At 53.4% G+C, this 15,581-nt stretch overlaps 1 protein-coding gene across 1 annotated transcript in view; it reads left to right on the top strand.

The window, feature by feature from the left end:
• ARAP1 (ArfGAP with RhoGAP domain, ankyrin repeat and PH domain 1) overlaps positions 1 to 15,581 on the top strand; it is a 136,586-nt gene that overhangs the window by 51,852 nt on the left and 69,153 nt on the right. Inside the window, exon 5 of the mRNA XM_054015922.1 lies at positions 13,959 to 14,126. Coding sequence (XP_053871897.1) covers positions 13,959 to 14,126 — 168 coding nt within the window. The remainder of the gene's footprint in view (positions 1 to 13,958; positions 14,127 to 15,581) is intronic.

Raw genomic sequence — 15,581 nt, 5'->3', positions numbered from 1 at the left:
ACCCGCACAAGGATTTAGTGCCGTTTAACCAATCTGCTTTAAATTCACACCTTTAGTTAATTTGAATGAACTTTCCTGAGGCCACATCTACGCTATAAACTTACGTTGACTCCAGTTCCGTCAGCAGGCAGCCACTGCAGTCAGTACATTGTTTGTGAGTGTGCCTACTTGGCTCCTTGTTTCGCTGGAGTATGTACCCGCTCTGAGTGCTTGTATCCCACTGTGCAACTTGCCACCATCCAGCGCTCTGTCTTTTGGGAAGTTTTGGCAATGCCTGATGGGACTGAAATGAGTCGCACAGCGGTGACTGGGAGCATGGGGTCAACTTCCCAGTTTGCAACTGTCTCCAACCCATAATGGTATCAGTATCCAGGACCGGCTCTAGGCACCAGCAAAACAAGCACCGGCTTGGGGTGGCACATTCCCAGGGGCGGCACAGTAGCTGGTAGCAGTTGTGGAGGCGCAGCCGGGCCTGCATGGCCTCAGCCGTGCAGTGCAGGGCGCAGGGCATCTGCAGCATGCGGGCGCCGTTCACCACCTTGGCCAGGTTGTCGTGGCGGACGTCGCCCATGCCGGCCGTGTCAATGAGCAGGCGCAGCGCCCCGAGGCTCACCCCCTTCACCCGCAGGATGTCCGGGGATGAGCACGCGGGAAATAGTTGCTCTTGGCCACCAGCACCGACTTGTGGGCTCAGATCCGCCGGCCGGACACTTCAATTACCAGGTCCAGCTCCTCCAAGACCAGCTGCTGTGGGCTCCAGGGCTGCGCTCCAGCCTGTGGACAGTAAGTGCCAGGCGGCGGCCAGGCCATGTCGCCTCCTCCTGCCTCGGACTCGGACGTGCCTTGTTAATCTCCCACTGGCTCTTCACCACCCGGGCTGCAGGAGGAGGCTGCTCCGGGCCCCCACCCCGGGCAAACTGAAGCACAAGGAGGAGCTGAAACCGCAGGGAGCTTGCAAAGGGAGCGCGGCGCTTTCCTCACCCCGACTCCTCTTCCCCAGCTGATGCGCTCCCTTCCATGGAGCCGGGCTGCTGCTGGCTGCCGTTGCTTCTCTCCGCTTCCCCCAGAGCTTTCCCTGGTGGCCCTAGCTGCTGCTCCGCTCCTCCGCAGAGCCTTTTTGGACAGGCCTTTGCCTCACTGATCTTCCCATCACCTGGATAAAGGACACAGGATAGGACTGGGCTCTCCACGGCTCTAGCAGAGGCTGGACCTGGCTAATGTCCTCCCCACACACACACACTCCCAGCTCAGCAGCACAGTCAGCCACCCCTTCGCCTTCCTCTTCTTCCCCCCCCCTCCCTTTTTCCTTTTTTTCCTTTGTGGTTTAAGGTTGAACGTTACTGTGGGTTTTCCTTGCTCAACTCTGCTTCTTGGCACATGGTCAATTTCAGCCTTGTTTCCAAGCCTGGACTCCTCTCACATGCTGACAGCAGAAAGAGGTATGGCGGCAGGCGTCCCTGCAGCCATTCGCTACTGAACTTTTCAACTTGACTAATTTCAACATTGGTTAGATATCTGTAACCATAATATGCTTGCTGCAGCTTGATTGCTCAGACTTTCCATGAGTGGCATTGACAGATCAACGTATAGTAATGAAGTATCTCACTTCCTGTTCCTTGGGGGAGTTTGATTTTTTTTTTCCTGGCGCAATTAATTTTTTTATGAGCCTTTTTCCTTTTTTTTCCCTTCAGAGTAAGCGACACATGTTCTTTAACAAGTGAAAGATCACTGAGTTTTAACAGTTTTGATTTACCTAGATGTTCGTATCAGCCTGCGTGCATCTCCCAAGAGCCGTTTGACTAATTGCCCTGTTTTATTTCAGCTCAAAGAGGAGCTAAAGATTTTCCTTGGACTTTCTGCTCTGAAATTTGCAGCAACAGAGTCAACTAAACATGCTGATGTGTGATTATATTCTGCGATTATTGCCCCAATAATCATGTGTACAAGCCAAAAAAAAGCGGGGGGGCGGCCAACATTTTTTTTGCTTGGGGCGGCAAAAAACCTAGAGCTGGCCCTGTCTGTATTCCATAATTTTTGCACCTTTCTGCAAAACCCCACAAACCCGCACGGCCCTCCTTGCTGTCTGCCGTTTCTGACAGAAGTAAGGAGCCTGCACAGCTCTGCACTATTGTCATGAGCGTTGCAAGCACTGGGCGCACGATCCTGGAGTGTGTATAGAGCTACAAGAAGAACCAAACGAGTGGGGAACATGACGATTTCTTGGACGGCAGATGGCTGTGGCACATAACGAGAATCAATTCAAGGTTGTTGGGGGCATTCCTGGAGCAGCTGCAGGTGGTGGAGTGCTGCTTCTGGGTCTGGGAAACAGGCCCTGACTGGTGGGATCTCATTGTAATCAGGGCCGGCTCCAGGGTTTTGGCCACCCCAAGCAGCCAAACAAACAAACAAAAACAAAAAAAAGCTGCGATCGCGATCTGCGGCGGCAATTCGGTGGAAGGTCCTTTGCTCTGAGCAGGAGTGAGGGACCATCCGCCGAATTGCCGCCGAACAGCTGGACATGCCGCCCCTCTCTGAAGTGGCCGCCCCAAGCACCTGCTTGGTAAGCTGATGCCTGGAGCCGGCCCTGGTTGTAATGCAGGTTTGGGATGACAAGCAGTGATTGCTGAACTTTCAGATGCGCAAAGCTACATTCCTGGATCTCTGTGCCAAACTTGTGCCAGCCCGCCAGCACAGGGGCACCAAAATAAGAGCTGCATTGACAGCGGAGAAGCGAGTGGTGATTGCACGGTGGGAACTTGCAATACCAGATTGCTACTGGTCAGTCAGGAAGCAATTTGGAGTTGGGAAATCCACCGTAAGGACCGTTGTCACGCAAGTGTGCAAGGCCATTATATGCCTCCTGCCACGCAGGACTCTTGACTCTGGACAATATGCAGGACATAGTGGATGGCCTTGCACCTAACAATCCCGAACTGTGGTGGAGCGATAGAGGGCACGCATATTCCTATTATAGGACCCGACCACCTTGCCACTGAGTAGACGAACAGAAAGGGCTACTTTTCCGTGATTATGCAAGCGCTGGTAGATCACCAGGGATGTCAGCGTTGGACGACCAGGGAAGGTGTATGACGCTCTCATTTTTAAGAACACGGGCCTGTTCAGAAAGCTACAACCAGGGGCTTTCTTTCCCATCCGGTGGATTACCACTGGGAATGGTGAAAAGTCAATGGTGATCCTGGGGGACCCAGCCTACCCTTTGGTCTTTTGGCTCATGAAGCTGTACCTTGACAGCACCAAGGAATGATTCAGATGCCGGCTCAACAGGTGCAGAATGACAGTCGAATGTGCTTTTGGTTGTTTGAAGGGTCGCTGGCGTTGTTTAATCACAAGATTGGACCTCAACAAGAAAAAGATCCCAATGGTTCTAGCTGCCTGCTGTGTCCTGCATAATATCTGTGAAGCAAAGCGGGAAAAGTTTCCATCAGGGTAGAGGGCAGAGGTGGAGCAGCTGTCTGTTGACTTTGAACAGCCAGTTACAAGGGCTATTAGAAGAGCTCAGTGCGGAGCTATATGGCTCAGGGAGGCTTTGCAAGACCCCTTTAACAGTGAGCCAGAGCAGTGTGTGTTGCAGTAGTATGTCCTGCCTGGCCCTGCCCTTTTTGTGGCCTGGTAGGAATCGTACAGTGATTGCTGTATATGTAGGAATATAACATTGTCAGTGCACCTGTTAATTTTGTTTGTGAATGATCCTGTGAGTTGTGTCATACTGTGCAGTAACAGGTAACTGGTTGCTTTCAGAACTGCGGAGCACTCAGCAGCGGACTAGTAAAGATGAATTATGTTCCAAATAGTAGAATTTTATTCTGTAACAAAATCGGTGCCAAAAAAAGTGCAATTTTAAAACAAATACATTAAAAACTTAATAAAACTTCATAAAACAAGAGAACAGAACTTATGAAGGGGAAACCGTGGCCTTCACAGCTCAGTGTATGTGAAGCTGTGATTGTCTTTAATGTCGTCCCCCCCCCACGTCCTTCACAATGCGCTTGTTGCAAGAAAAAAGCCATGAACAACAGGCACCTCTCTACGTAGCATTCATTGACCTACAAAAGACCTTGGACATGGTTAGCAGGAATGGTCTATACAATATCCTGTCGAAAATTGGCTGTCCACAAAAACTGCTTTCCCTATGTAAGGAGTTCCACGAGGGAATGAAAGCAACTATCCAGTATGAAAATGAACCATCGTCTGAGTTTAGCAGAAGCAAGGCTGCGTCTTAGCGCCAACCGGCTTCGGCATCTTCTTCTCTATTCTTCTTAAGTATGCTTTTGGAAACGATCAGTCTGGCGTACTAATTGAATCGAGGATGGACGGCAGCTTTTTCCAAAGCAGAAGGCCTGTCACCCAAGTCGCTGTTCGGGATCTGCTCTTTGCAGATGACGCTGCATTCGTCTCTAACTCACCTGATGAATTGCAGATCATGACGAATAAGTTCTCTGAGGCACGTATCAAGTTCGGCCTGGTAATCAGTATCAAGAAACCAGTTGTCGTGTCACAGGGCACCAACATCCCACCTAAAATCTACGTCGGTAATGAAGCGCTGGATAACGTGGATCGCTTCTGCTCTTTTGGCTCAACTCTAACCCGCTCACTTAGCCTGGATCGAGAACTCGATGCCAGAATCTACAAAGCCTCTGTGACCTTTGGCAAACTTACCTCACGTGTCTGGAACAACAAGCTGCTGGCCCTGAATATCAGGCTGGTGGCCTCGGTCCCCTCCCTTACGGCTGTGAAAGCTGGGTCACAGGGGTGGAGATTGAACAGCTTCCAATCTCAGAAAAATCCTTGGAGTCACTTGAGACCAACAGATCATCAATAATGAGATCCTAGAGAGAACCAGCCTACAGTCTGTGCAGACTACGCTGGGCGCTCGCAGGCTTCGCTGGCTGGGACGCGTGGAATGGGTCCCTACAAGCCTCTAGATCGTCTGCTGAAGGCACTGCTGTACGGCCAACTCAAGACCTGCCTGCGACGCAGAGGAAGGCCAAAGCTCTGGTACTGCAACAAGGTCAGGCAAGGTCTCAAGAAATTCAGCATCCCCCTGACAACTGGGAGAGCCCCGCCCACAGCCGCTCCGTCGGGAGAAGCCACATCAAGGCTGGTGCAGTCGTCGCGGAGAGCCATCAGGAAGCAGAGTGTGCTCCAAGCTCCATCCGACGAGTGGAGCTGTAGCCGCTGTGGGAAGGTTTGCCGCTCGTGCATTGGGCTCTTCTCCCACACCATTGACGGACTGGCTTCGTCATGTTTCCTTTCGTCTGTCAAGATGTTGGATGGCCGGTAGTGCGCCGACCCCTGACGCCGTGTGACTGTGGAGGGAGGGCACAGGGAGGTCCCGATAGTGAGTTCTCAACAGGCTGCAGAGGGAGGTGAGCCTGGGACTGTGGAACCTGCAGGTCCAGCAGGGTCTGCAGCATCTGTGTGTGCTGCCTGAGAAGCCCCATTGTGTCTTGGTGCCTCCCACTCTCCGTTTCCTGCGGGGACTCCCGGGCCTTTCTCCTCTGCACTCTCCGCTTCTCCAGGCTGTCCGCCGTGTTCATCCTCTAGGCCCTGTGCTCGCGGCTGGTAGGGTCTCACTGAGCATGTCATCCCGAGTCCTCTTCTTTCTCCTCCTCATCTGGCTCGGGCGTTTCACGGGTGTGGAGGGGCAGACCCCGAAGGCCACAATGGCAGCAGCTGAAGAGAAAACACACAGAGGTAGCATTGCCAGCGTGATCACTACAGAAAATGAAACTTAAGATGCCGAACTCACTCCCCTAAAGCTTTAAGCACTATAGTCTCACTTCTGCTTGGGATTTCCAGTCACAGCACGAGCCCTGGTGAGTACGGCCCACCAAGAGCTGGGGAAATGAGGCGGGAATTGCTCAGTTGCATGATTGCAGCGGTATTGGGAAATAGCACTGAATACTGGCACCGTTTCCCTCAGGCATTGGTGGTTTCAGCTGTTATCTCACTCCTGAAGGCCACAAAGGCTGAGAGAGCACAGCTGATTCTTTCCTGGGTGTCTGGCTGGTGAGTCTTGCCCACATGCTCAGGGTTTAGCTGATCACCATATTTGGGGTCGGGAAGGAATTTTCCTCCAGGGCAGATTGGCAGAGGCTCTGGGGGGTTTTTGTCTTCTTCTGCAGTGTGGGGCACGGGTCACTTGCTGGATGATTCTCTGCACCTTGAAGTCTTTAAACCACGATTTGAGGACATCAATAACTCAGACATAGGTCAGGGGGTTGTTACAGGAGTGGGTGGGTGAGATTCTGTGGCCTGCGTTGTGCAGGAGGTCAGACTAGATGATCATAATGGTCCCTTCTGATCTTAAAGTCTATGACTCTATGATGCTGCTGCCCCAAAGCCGCCCGGGCCCGTGTGCTGCTAGCCTGTGCACACCAATGGTGCCTGCTGAAGTTATCGCTGGGCCTCGTGGGCAAGTGTCCTACCGTGGAGGAAAAAATAAGGCAGCGCTCCCTAGAAACCTTCAGCAGAGGATTGCAGAGTACCTCCATGGAGGTTTCATTGAGCTCTCTCTGTGCACATAAAGAAAAGGCTCTGCATGGCCCCCCTCCCCCCCATCCAGAGGGGAATGAAAAGCAGATAGCAACTCTGCCTCTCTTGGTAGTATCACTACCTCTCCTAGCACAAGTAAATTAATAAGTCAGAAGATGTGTCCTGCTGCTTTTGGGGGGAGGGGCTCTCCCTGTAATTGAAAATTTATCTACACACGTACCCCTGTGTTGGGCTCGCCCGTGCTCAACGGGGGGGACTGGCTGGACTGCGGTGGAGTCAAAACCAGGCCCTGGCTCTCTGTGTGGCTGGATCCCGCAGTCGCCTGTTCCCCATACTCCTCTTCCCCTTCCTCGCCCACCACTTCCTCCTCCTTGCATGGGCACGTTCTTGGCACGGGCCTCTGGCTTGGGCTCCTCGGAGATGTAAACATGGCAGGGCTGCGCCTCAGCACCCAGTTGATCGTTGGCCTCCTTGGCCTTCTGGTCTGCCTGCCGCAGCTCCTTGGCTTTCCCGGGGCGCTGCAGCTGGGCCCTGTTCCACCCCTTCTCCTGCATCCCCCGAGCAATCTGCCCATAGATGTCGACGTTTCTGTGGCTGGTTCGCAGCTGTGCCTGCACAGCCTCTTCTCCACACAGGCCCAGGAGAGCCAGTATCTCCTGTCCACGCCCAACAGGAGCGCGTCTGCAGCTCACTCCACAGCGGAGAACTGCTAGGTGTGCTCGCCAAACCGGGCCACCAGGAAAAGGAATTTCAAAAACGTGCGGGGCTTGAAAAGGGAGGAGAGCTTCCGGTTTCCGTGACCCCTAGGCAGCGGAGTTCACAATGGTGACCAGAGCGGTCAGCACTGGGCATTGTGGGACAGCTGCTGGAGGACAGTTAGGGTCAACATAAGGAATGCAGTATCTACGCATGCACTGCGTTGAGCTAAGTGCATCAACTGGGACTGTACACTACTCAGAGAGGTGGTGTTACTATGGCAGTGTAACAGGGTGCTTCTGTCAGTGGGATACTAATTGAAGTGTAGACACACATAACTAGGCCGACATAAGGTGCCTTGCGTCGATCTGACTTTGTCGTGTAGACTAGGCCTGAGTTTCCCTGTGTAGACAAGCCCTAGGACACACTAGCTTCTGTGTTGGCCCCCGAAGTCTTACTAGACTTGGGTCAATATTGCAAAAAAGCCGTCTCCTCCATGGAAAGCTCTCTTGTTTGCCCCGAGTGAATGGGGCTCACAGGAGGCCTGCATGGGGAGAAAGCGTCGTGTATCTGTATGGGCCTGAATGCTAATGCTGGATGGGTGGGGGCAGCCATCCTACGCTGTGTGTCCACATTGTGCCAGGCAAATGGACCCCGGTAAACAATCAGTGTCTGTTGTCTAACCCTGTCCCTTTCCTTAGGGGGAGTATGGGCTCAGTGGTTAGGGTGCTCGCCAGAGACCTAGGTTCAATCCCCTGCTCTGTCCCCAAGTGCTTTGCAGAGGAGCAATGTGGCTTGTTTTAGGCCACGCCGCTGGCCAGTGACAGGAATAGAACTCAGCTGTCCTGCCCCCAGGCCACACTGCCGCTCTGAAAACCACAGCCAAAGGAGAAGATTGCTTAGTTATAAGCAGTGAGCAGGGGGAATCACTAAGAGCAGTAAAATAATTTCCCATCGCCCAAGTAATTTGTGGTCTTAATGAGCAACTGAGAGCAATTTCACATAATGAAAGACCAATTCATTTATTTGCCGGATTCATTTAGCGGTGAAACAATTTCTGGGTGTTCTCTGTAATTATAGATACTTTGTGTCACTTTGGCTAAGCATCTACAGAGAAGGAAATAATTCCCCAGAGTGAAACCTGTTGGGGTGTCTGTCCATGTGTTCCACGTCCGTCTAGACATGAGCCTGAGCTGCGAGGTTTGGATCTGGATTTAGAAGTCCGGATTCAGGTTGCTGGGCTGGTCCATTAAAGGGAGAGGGCGTGATGCAAAGCCCCACTGAAGTCAGTGGGAATCTGTCCCTTGACTTCCCAGGACTTTGGATCAGGCCCCCAGTAGCTAGTTGTGACGCTGGGCTTTGGGTGTACGCGTCTCTGGAACTCAGTGGTGTGTGTGACACTCGAGAGTGTGGGGGAAGGAGGAGGGAGGCAAGTTGCTGTGTTTGTGGGAGGCATCTGACTAATGCCCCCCGCCCCCTCCACGCTAGCTGTTTGGGGTGTGTTGTTGACTGGAGCTCGAGTCTTGGAAGGATCCGTATTCTCCGGTCAGTGCGGTTCACTGAACTTGCCAAACTAGGTTACGCAGCTTTAAAGTTCTTTGCCTGCATGTGCTAATGCACCCAGCCCGCCCTGTGCCATTGCTGTTGGGGGGACACACATGGGCGGGGAGCAGGGGGGGGCGCTGCAGCCTGCAGGAGACTAGCTGCTCTCTAGGTCTATCAGCACAGAAGCCATTGCCGAGGGGCAGTAGCCCACATGCCAGTGGTAGATTGGCAATGGGTGAAGGAGATGTTTGTGGCCAACTCACTGATTCAGGCCCATGCCCAGACAGTGCTCAAGGGCTGTTGGGTGATCCAGGCCTGCGGGAAGCTGGCTGGAACCATTAGGCTAATAAGGTTATAGCCTTAGGTCCTCCTATTTTTTAGGCCCTACTGGCCAGGCAGGGGGCGCCGGGGCCAGACAAGGGCGGGAGCTTGCTCATGCAGCCCGGCTGGAGCGCTCCTGCCAGCAGGAAAGGCAAAGCAGCCCTCTGTGGCTTGGAAGGAGCTCCCAGCCGGTCTCCCCGCACTGCAGGAACACATTGCCAGGGATCCGGTTAACACTGGTGACCGGACACTAAAAATCCAGTTACCACGGGAACCCGTGCCAGCCGTGGGTGTAGTTCGGGCAGGCATTGCCGCCCCCCCCCCCAGCACCCCCAACCCAATTTCTCCAGAGCTCTGCTTAGCTGTCAGGGAGGGAAGAGGCTCCCTCTGTCCCTCTCCTCTGCTGAGGCTGACAGGCAGCTCCTGGGTCCTAGTGCCTGTCACCGTCATCTTCTGTGTGTGCTGGGTCCAGTTTCTGGACAACCGGTGAGTGCCTGTGTGGGGGCAAGGCAAGGGGGTGGCAGGGGGAAGAGGCAGTATTGTTAGACCCACAATAGAGGGTTTTTTTACAGGATGGGGAGCAATCCACATTGTAGCAGGCTAAGATGGGGGGAGGGATAGCTCAGTGGTTTGAGTATTGGCCTGCTAAACCCAGGGTTGTGAGTTCAATCCTTGAGGGGGCCACTTAGGGATCTGGGGCAAAATCAGTACTTGGTCCTGCTAGTGAAGGCAGGGGGCTGGACTCAATGACCTTTCAAGGTCCCTTCCAGTTCTAGGAGATGGGATATCTCCATTATTAAAGAATAAGATAAAAAGACTGGCTGAATAGGCAAAAGGCAGGTTCTGTCCATTTGCTGGTTCTCTAGCAGTTCAATCCATCATAAAAGTACCTCACATTTGATTTCTTTTGAGTTTCGTTCCAAAAATTTAAAGCTAAATCAACCTGAAGTGAGTCCTCATTTTTCTGCCCCAACTCAAACTAACTTCTTTCCAGAGTGGAAAACGTTGGGTAAGGGTGGAATGTGATTTGAGAAGGGAATGAGATCACAGGCCAATTCCTGCTGACAGTCACAACTGTGTAGCCTTATTGACTTCAGGGAGAACAGATTTTTGCACAAGAGTAGATTTTGGTCCCTTCTGCTTTTTCACACATGGTATAAGCAGAATCTCATTCACTTTCCTCCCCTAAACTCTGAGCACTTTAAGGGGAAAAAATAAGCAAGGTCTGCTTGATTTACACATGCAAATAAAACAGGAAGCTCTCCCTACATTCTACACCAGCCTTAAACAAACACCAGACCTGATGTAACAAGGGTGTCACTACAGCAGCCTTGGTTGGACTGTTCTTTTGAAAGATCCCGAATGGTTCTTTTAAGATGCTGATTTTCAGTGAAGTCTATTTGTTCAGGGGGGCAGAGAACACAACAGGGAATAGCTCTGTTGTGTCAACTCCTAGTCATTCAAAAGCTGAAAGGCTTTAGATTAAGTTTGTTTAATGTTTGTACAATGATTTTGAAGAGCTAACATAGTACAGAAGTGCTAAATATTATGACTGGGCAACCATCTAAAGTTCTGTGTCATAGAATCCTAGAAGATTAGGGCTGGAAGAGACCTCAGGAGGTATCTAGTCCAACCCCCTGCTCAAAGCAGGACCAACAGCAACTAAATCATTGTCACTTCTAGCTGTTACCTTTTTCTTACAGAAAGCTTAAAACAAACAAATGCAAACCGTAGGGGGCTGTTGCTTTAAAAACCTCATGTCAGAGCTGCTGATCACACATTCTAGAATAGACAATACTTAGTCCTGCCATGAGTGCAGGGGACCGGACTAGATGACCTCTCGAGGTCCCTTCCAGTCCTACGATTCTATTCTATTATTCAAATTGGGGCAGAGCGATTAACTACACAAACTGGGTATCATCCCACAACTAATATTTGGGTTCAATGTCAAAACAGTAAGTCATTGTTCTCAGCCAGGGAGGCAGCTTTCAGAGCAAGACAGCCTAACATACAATGCCACCCAATGTCATTTCCCCACTCCTACTTCCTCTTCTTCAGTGGATTTTACACCTGAGTGGTTTTCTTTTACATAATCAAAGCTGGCTGCCTCCCAGACTGCAGTCAGAGCGAGACAGGCTATGTAGAGGCCATAGCTTGGGGAAAACACCTGCAGGGTTTGGCTTTGCAGTGTGCAGCTGAGGGTAGAAGCACAAGGTGGAAAGAGGCGAGCAGGATGGGGACTGTTGCAGTGTTCACCTTCGTACAGACAAGCACCCCACTCAATTCTTCAACAGATACTTCTGAGTAAGAGATAGCAGGAGGGATGCTATGCTGTCCTTCTCCTAGGCTGCCTTCCTCCTAAGTATCATAGAATATCAGGGTTGGAAGGGACCTCAGGAGGTCATCTAGTCCAACCTCCTGCTCAAAGCAGGACCAATCCCCAGATAGATTTTTTGCCCCAGATCCTTAAGCAGCCCCCTCAAGGATTGAACTCACAACCATGGGTTTAGCAGGCCAATGCTCAAATCACTGAGCTATCCCTCCCCCCAAGTGCAAGCAGGATGCCGTGCGGGGCTGTCCTGAGCCGCCTGCTGTTGCTGCTCACCTGAGACATCCTGCACCCTGCACGGGGCTGTCCCAAGCCACTTGGCTTTGCTGCTCACCTGAGCCTCGTGCCCTGGACTGACTGCTGAGTCCCACGGCGCCTGGCACTGGGGCTGTCCACTTGAGCCCCGTGCTGCCCTGGGCTGATCGCCTGAGCCCGGCACCGCCCAGTGTATGTAGAGAAATGTTTGATGACTTCATCATTTTGGTTGCAGTATGTCATTCGTACTTTGGCCTTTCCCTCAGACCCTTTGGTCCCTCAGAACCTTCATCCGGCCCTGCCTCTAGGGCAGGAACTTCCAAACCCACCGCAGTGGCTGTCCCCTCGTCGGCAGCCTCAGCAACGGATCAAGACCTGTATGGTCCAGGGAGAGCACAGACCCCTTCTGGGCAGTGCGAGGGCCCTTTGGGGGCAGGGAGTGATTTTTTTCCCCCTACCGCTGCCTGTGTCCTGTGCATAAGCAGAGCATTTCAGGGTCCGGCGCAAGGAATTCTGAGCCTCTTCCATTTAAGGTCGACCGGAAAGAGCCTGGTCCTTAGTGGACGTCGTGGCTCAGCTCCCTTACTGGGCTGTCAGGAACACTGTTTGGGGTGAGGGGCTTTGGAGAGCCGGGAAGGCCCATAGAGCTGTAAGCAATTGCCATTTTTCTATCAAAGTCTCGGGCAGAGAGAGGGGAGTAATTGGCTGGTTTTGTGCTTGTCTCGGGTGACAGGCTGCTGTCACTTTGATTTGCAGACCCCTCTCCTGGTAATTAATCATCAGCCCCAACCATAGGTGTGGACTCCGTGGTTGCTCCGGGGCTGGAGCACCCATGGGAAGAAAATGGTGGGTGCTCTGCACCCACCGGCAGCCCCCCATCAGCTCCTCTCCCTCCCCCCAGCGCCTCCCGCCTGCCGGCGGCTCTACCAATCAGCACCTTCCCCTCCCTCCCAGTGCCTCCCACCTGCCGTGGATCAGCTGTTTAGCAGCGTGCAGGAGGTGCGGGGGGGAGGAATGAGGGCGGGAGGCACTAGGGGAGGGGGCGGAATGGGGCAAGAAGAGGCAGGGCAGGGGTGGGAAAAGCAGGGTGGGGCCTTGGAGGAAGGGGTGGAGTGAGGGCAGGGCCTGGGGCAGAGTGGGGGACGAAATCGGCGCCTGTGACCCCAACTACAGACCCCAAGTGGAGGTGATGTGCCTCGGCTGTAGCGGAGCACATGGTTAGATTCCAGCAGAAGACCAGAAGCTGCCTCAGCCACCCTGGGGGAGCGACCTGGGCGGGGGGAGGTGAGCAGCCTGTTTGCTCTAGTCCTGGAGAGGGACCTCAGGGAGATGGGCTGTGGCAGGGTGGAAGGGAGACGAGGTTTGTGGTCTCCACCGCAAATGCTGGACGAACCCACAGGGCTGGGCTCTGTCTCTCTCCTTCCTTCCCTCTCCGTGAGGTCTGTGGTGGTGGCTCTGAATGGCTCCCAGATGTTCTTTGCAAATCCGCCCTGTGCTCCTGTCCTCGCTTTAGAGAGTGGGCCTGGCTCTTTGTACCAGCTCCAGCCAATGAAGTCACAGAGTGACACCAGGGATGGATTTGGCCCCTGCTTGATCCCACGTGTGTCCGGGCTCACTCGCCCCTGGCCTCAAGCCGACCCCTTTGCTGCACCCGCTACTGGAAAGGAGGAGCTATAGCCCAGATACTTCTCCACTGAGAGATCCTCTGGTGCCCAACCAGCCCCAGTTCTCCTTGGGAAGCGTTGTGAAATTCCAGCCCCATCTCGCATTACTTACCCTGCCTGTGGTTGCTGTTCCCTGGGCTTGGCTTATCCAGGAGGGGGAGCCTGGTGACGCTTGTTTCAGATTTATGTCCAGTAGTATACAGAGACCCCATTCGGGATCAGGGCCCCCACTGCGCGGGTCATCGTACAACTCCTGCACGCACACCAAGTCCTATCCCTGCCCCCCAGCTAGCACTGCTGCTTTAAACCAGACCCTGGGCTCAGGGTAATACATTATCCCAAGGACAAGGAATGCGGGCAAAGTCTGTGCCTGACAAACAGGCTTTTTTGCATTTCGGATGAGGGGTGATGGCTGGGGCAAGAGTGTGAAGTGCTCTGCTTGCACCGGGCTTTAGCCAGCCCTGCCTATTAGGGGGAAGGAGGGTTCTTCTCTATCTCAGACACTGATCCTAGGGCTACAGGTATGGAGAGAAGATAGGCAAACCCGGAGAGCGGAGGGTGGTGGGCAAGTCACGGCTGCCTGGTTAATGGGCCGCTCCTAACCGCATCTCCCCCTTTGCTCCTGCCCTCAGCGACAGCAGCTGTTGGAATGACTATGGCTTGAGCACCCTGCAGTCCAGCGGCACCGTCTCCTCCCGCAGCTCCAGCATGCACAGCGGCAGCACAGAGGGGTTGGACGCCCCCGCCCAGCTCTTACCCATCATCAAAGCTGGGTGGCTGGACAAGAACCCGCCCCAAGGGTGAGTAATGCTCCGAAGGGCGCAGCCTGGGAGACTGACTCTGGAGCAGGGGACCGGTGATGTCGGTGTGAACTGGGTCCCCCCGCCAACTTGGCCTGTCAATGCCTAGAGAGGAAGGTTCCCCCATCCCCCGAGCCATCTCCCCACATTTTGTGGGCTGAATGAGAGAAATCTTCCTGTTTAGCTATTGATTTCATCACTGCACCCCCGCATGACCTCCCTTTAGTCCTATCGATTGCGTTAGGCTCGGGGAGCCGTCAGGCCAAGAGCAGCCCGCAGGGTCACACGCAGCCTCCGGCCGCCCTTGTCTGTCACTCTGAAGGGCAGCAGCACCCGGAGACCACGGGTCCCAGCATGCCACGCCCCACCTTGATGTATGAGCCCTTCCTCGAGACGGAGGGGTCTGCAGTCTGTGCAGGTGGCAGCGTTAAAGAGGAAGGCAGCTGCAGCCTGTGCCCAGAGACAAACTGAAGTGCAGCCCTGAGACTCCTAGCAAGTTGCCGCTTGGGCCCTGGCTTGTTTGGACAGATCCTATGCCCTGGGCTACAGTTGTTCTGCTTTATCCATTTCCTCCTCGCTCCGTTGAGGGCTTTGATTTAATCTCTGCTGTGGAGATGCTGGTATTTCCCTACTGAACGCCAGGCGTCAGAGACTGCTGAGCTTTTACGAATGGCTGGCGGGTGGCACTTCCTCCCTGTTACCCAACAGCGATGCCTGGGTTGGCTTATTAATGGGAAGCCGGGAAATCGCACTGCTCCTGTAAGTCAGCTGGTCACCCCGGGGAGGGGAGCAGCCTCCAGGCTAGTCTTAAAGGGCCCATGCTTCTAAATTAGGGCATGTCTGTACTAGCGGAGAAGCAGTACCTAGGCAGCTGATCGTTGGTGTAGCTGCTCTGGGCTGACAGGAGAGAGCTCTCCCATCAACATGATAAAGCCAGCCCAACGAGCGGTGGGTGCTTTGTCAGCGGGAGAAGCTCTCCTGCCAGCACAGCGCTGGGCACACTAGTGCTTATGCCGGCAAAACTTACGTCGCTCAGGGGTGTGGTTTTTTTCACACCCCTGAGCGACATACGTTTTGCCGACGTAAGTGACAGTGTAGACATGGCCTTAGAAGTTTCTCCATGGGAGAGGGAGGGTTTTTTGTTGTTTGCAGTGTTGTTGTAGCTGTGTCGGTCCCGGGATTTTAGCAAGACAAGGTGGGTGAGATGATGTCTTTTATTGGACCAACTTGCTTTGGTGAGAGGGACGAGCTTTTGACCTACACAGAGCTCTTCTTCAGGTCTGGGAAGGGAACTCGGAGTGTCACAGCTCCGTACAAGGTGGGACAGGTTGCTTAACATAAGGAGTTAACACATATGCTAAGGCAGTGGTTCTCAACCAGGGTACGCATACCCCGGGGGTACGCAGAGATCTTCCAGGGGGTATATCAACTCATCTAGATATTTGCCTAGTGTTA

Source organism: Malaclemys terrapin, chromosome 1, assembly GCF_027887155.1.
Source record: "Malaclemys terrapin pileata isolate rMalTer1 chromosome 1, rMalTer1.hap1, whole genome shotgun sequence".
Taxonomy (NCBI): domain Eukaryota; kingdom Metazoa; phylum Chordata; order Testudines; family Emydidae; genus Malaclemys; species Malaclemys terrapin.
Note: the sequence above shows the minus strand (reverse complement) of the source record. Positions and strands in the feature narration are given on the sequence as shown.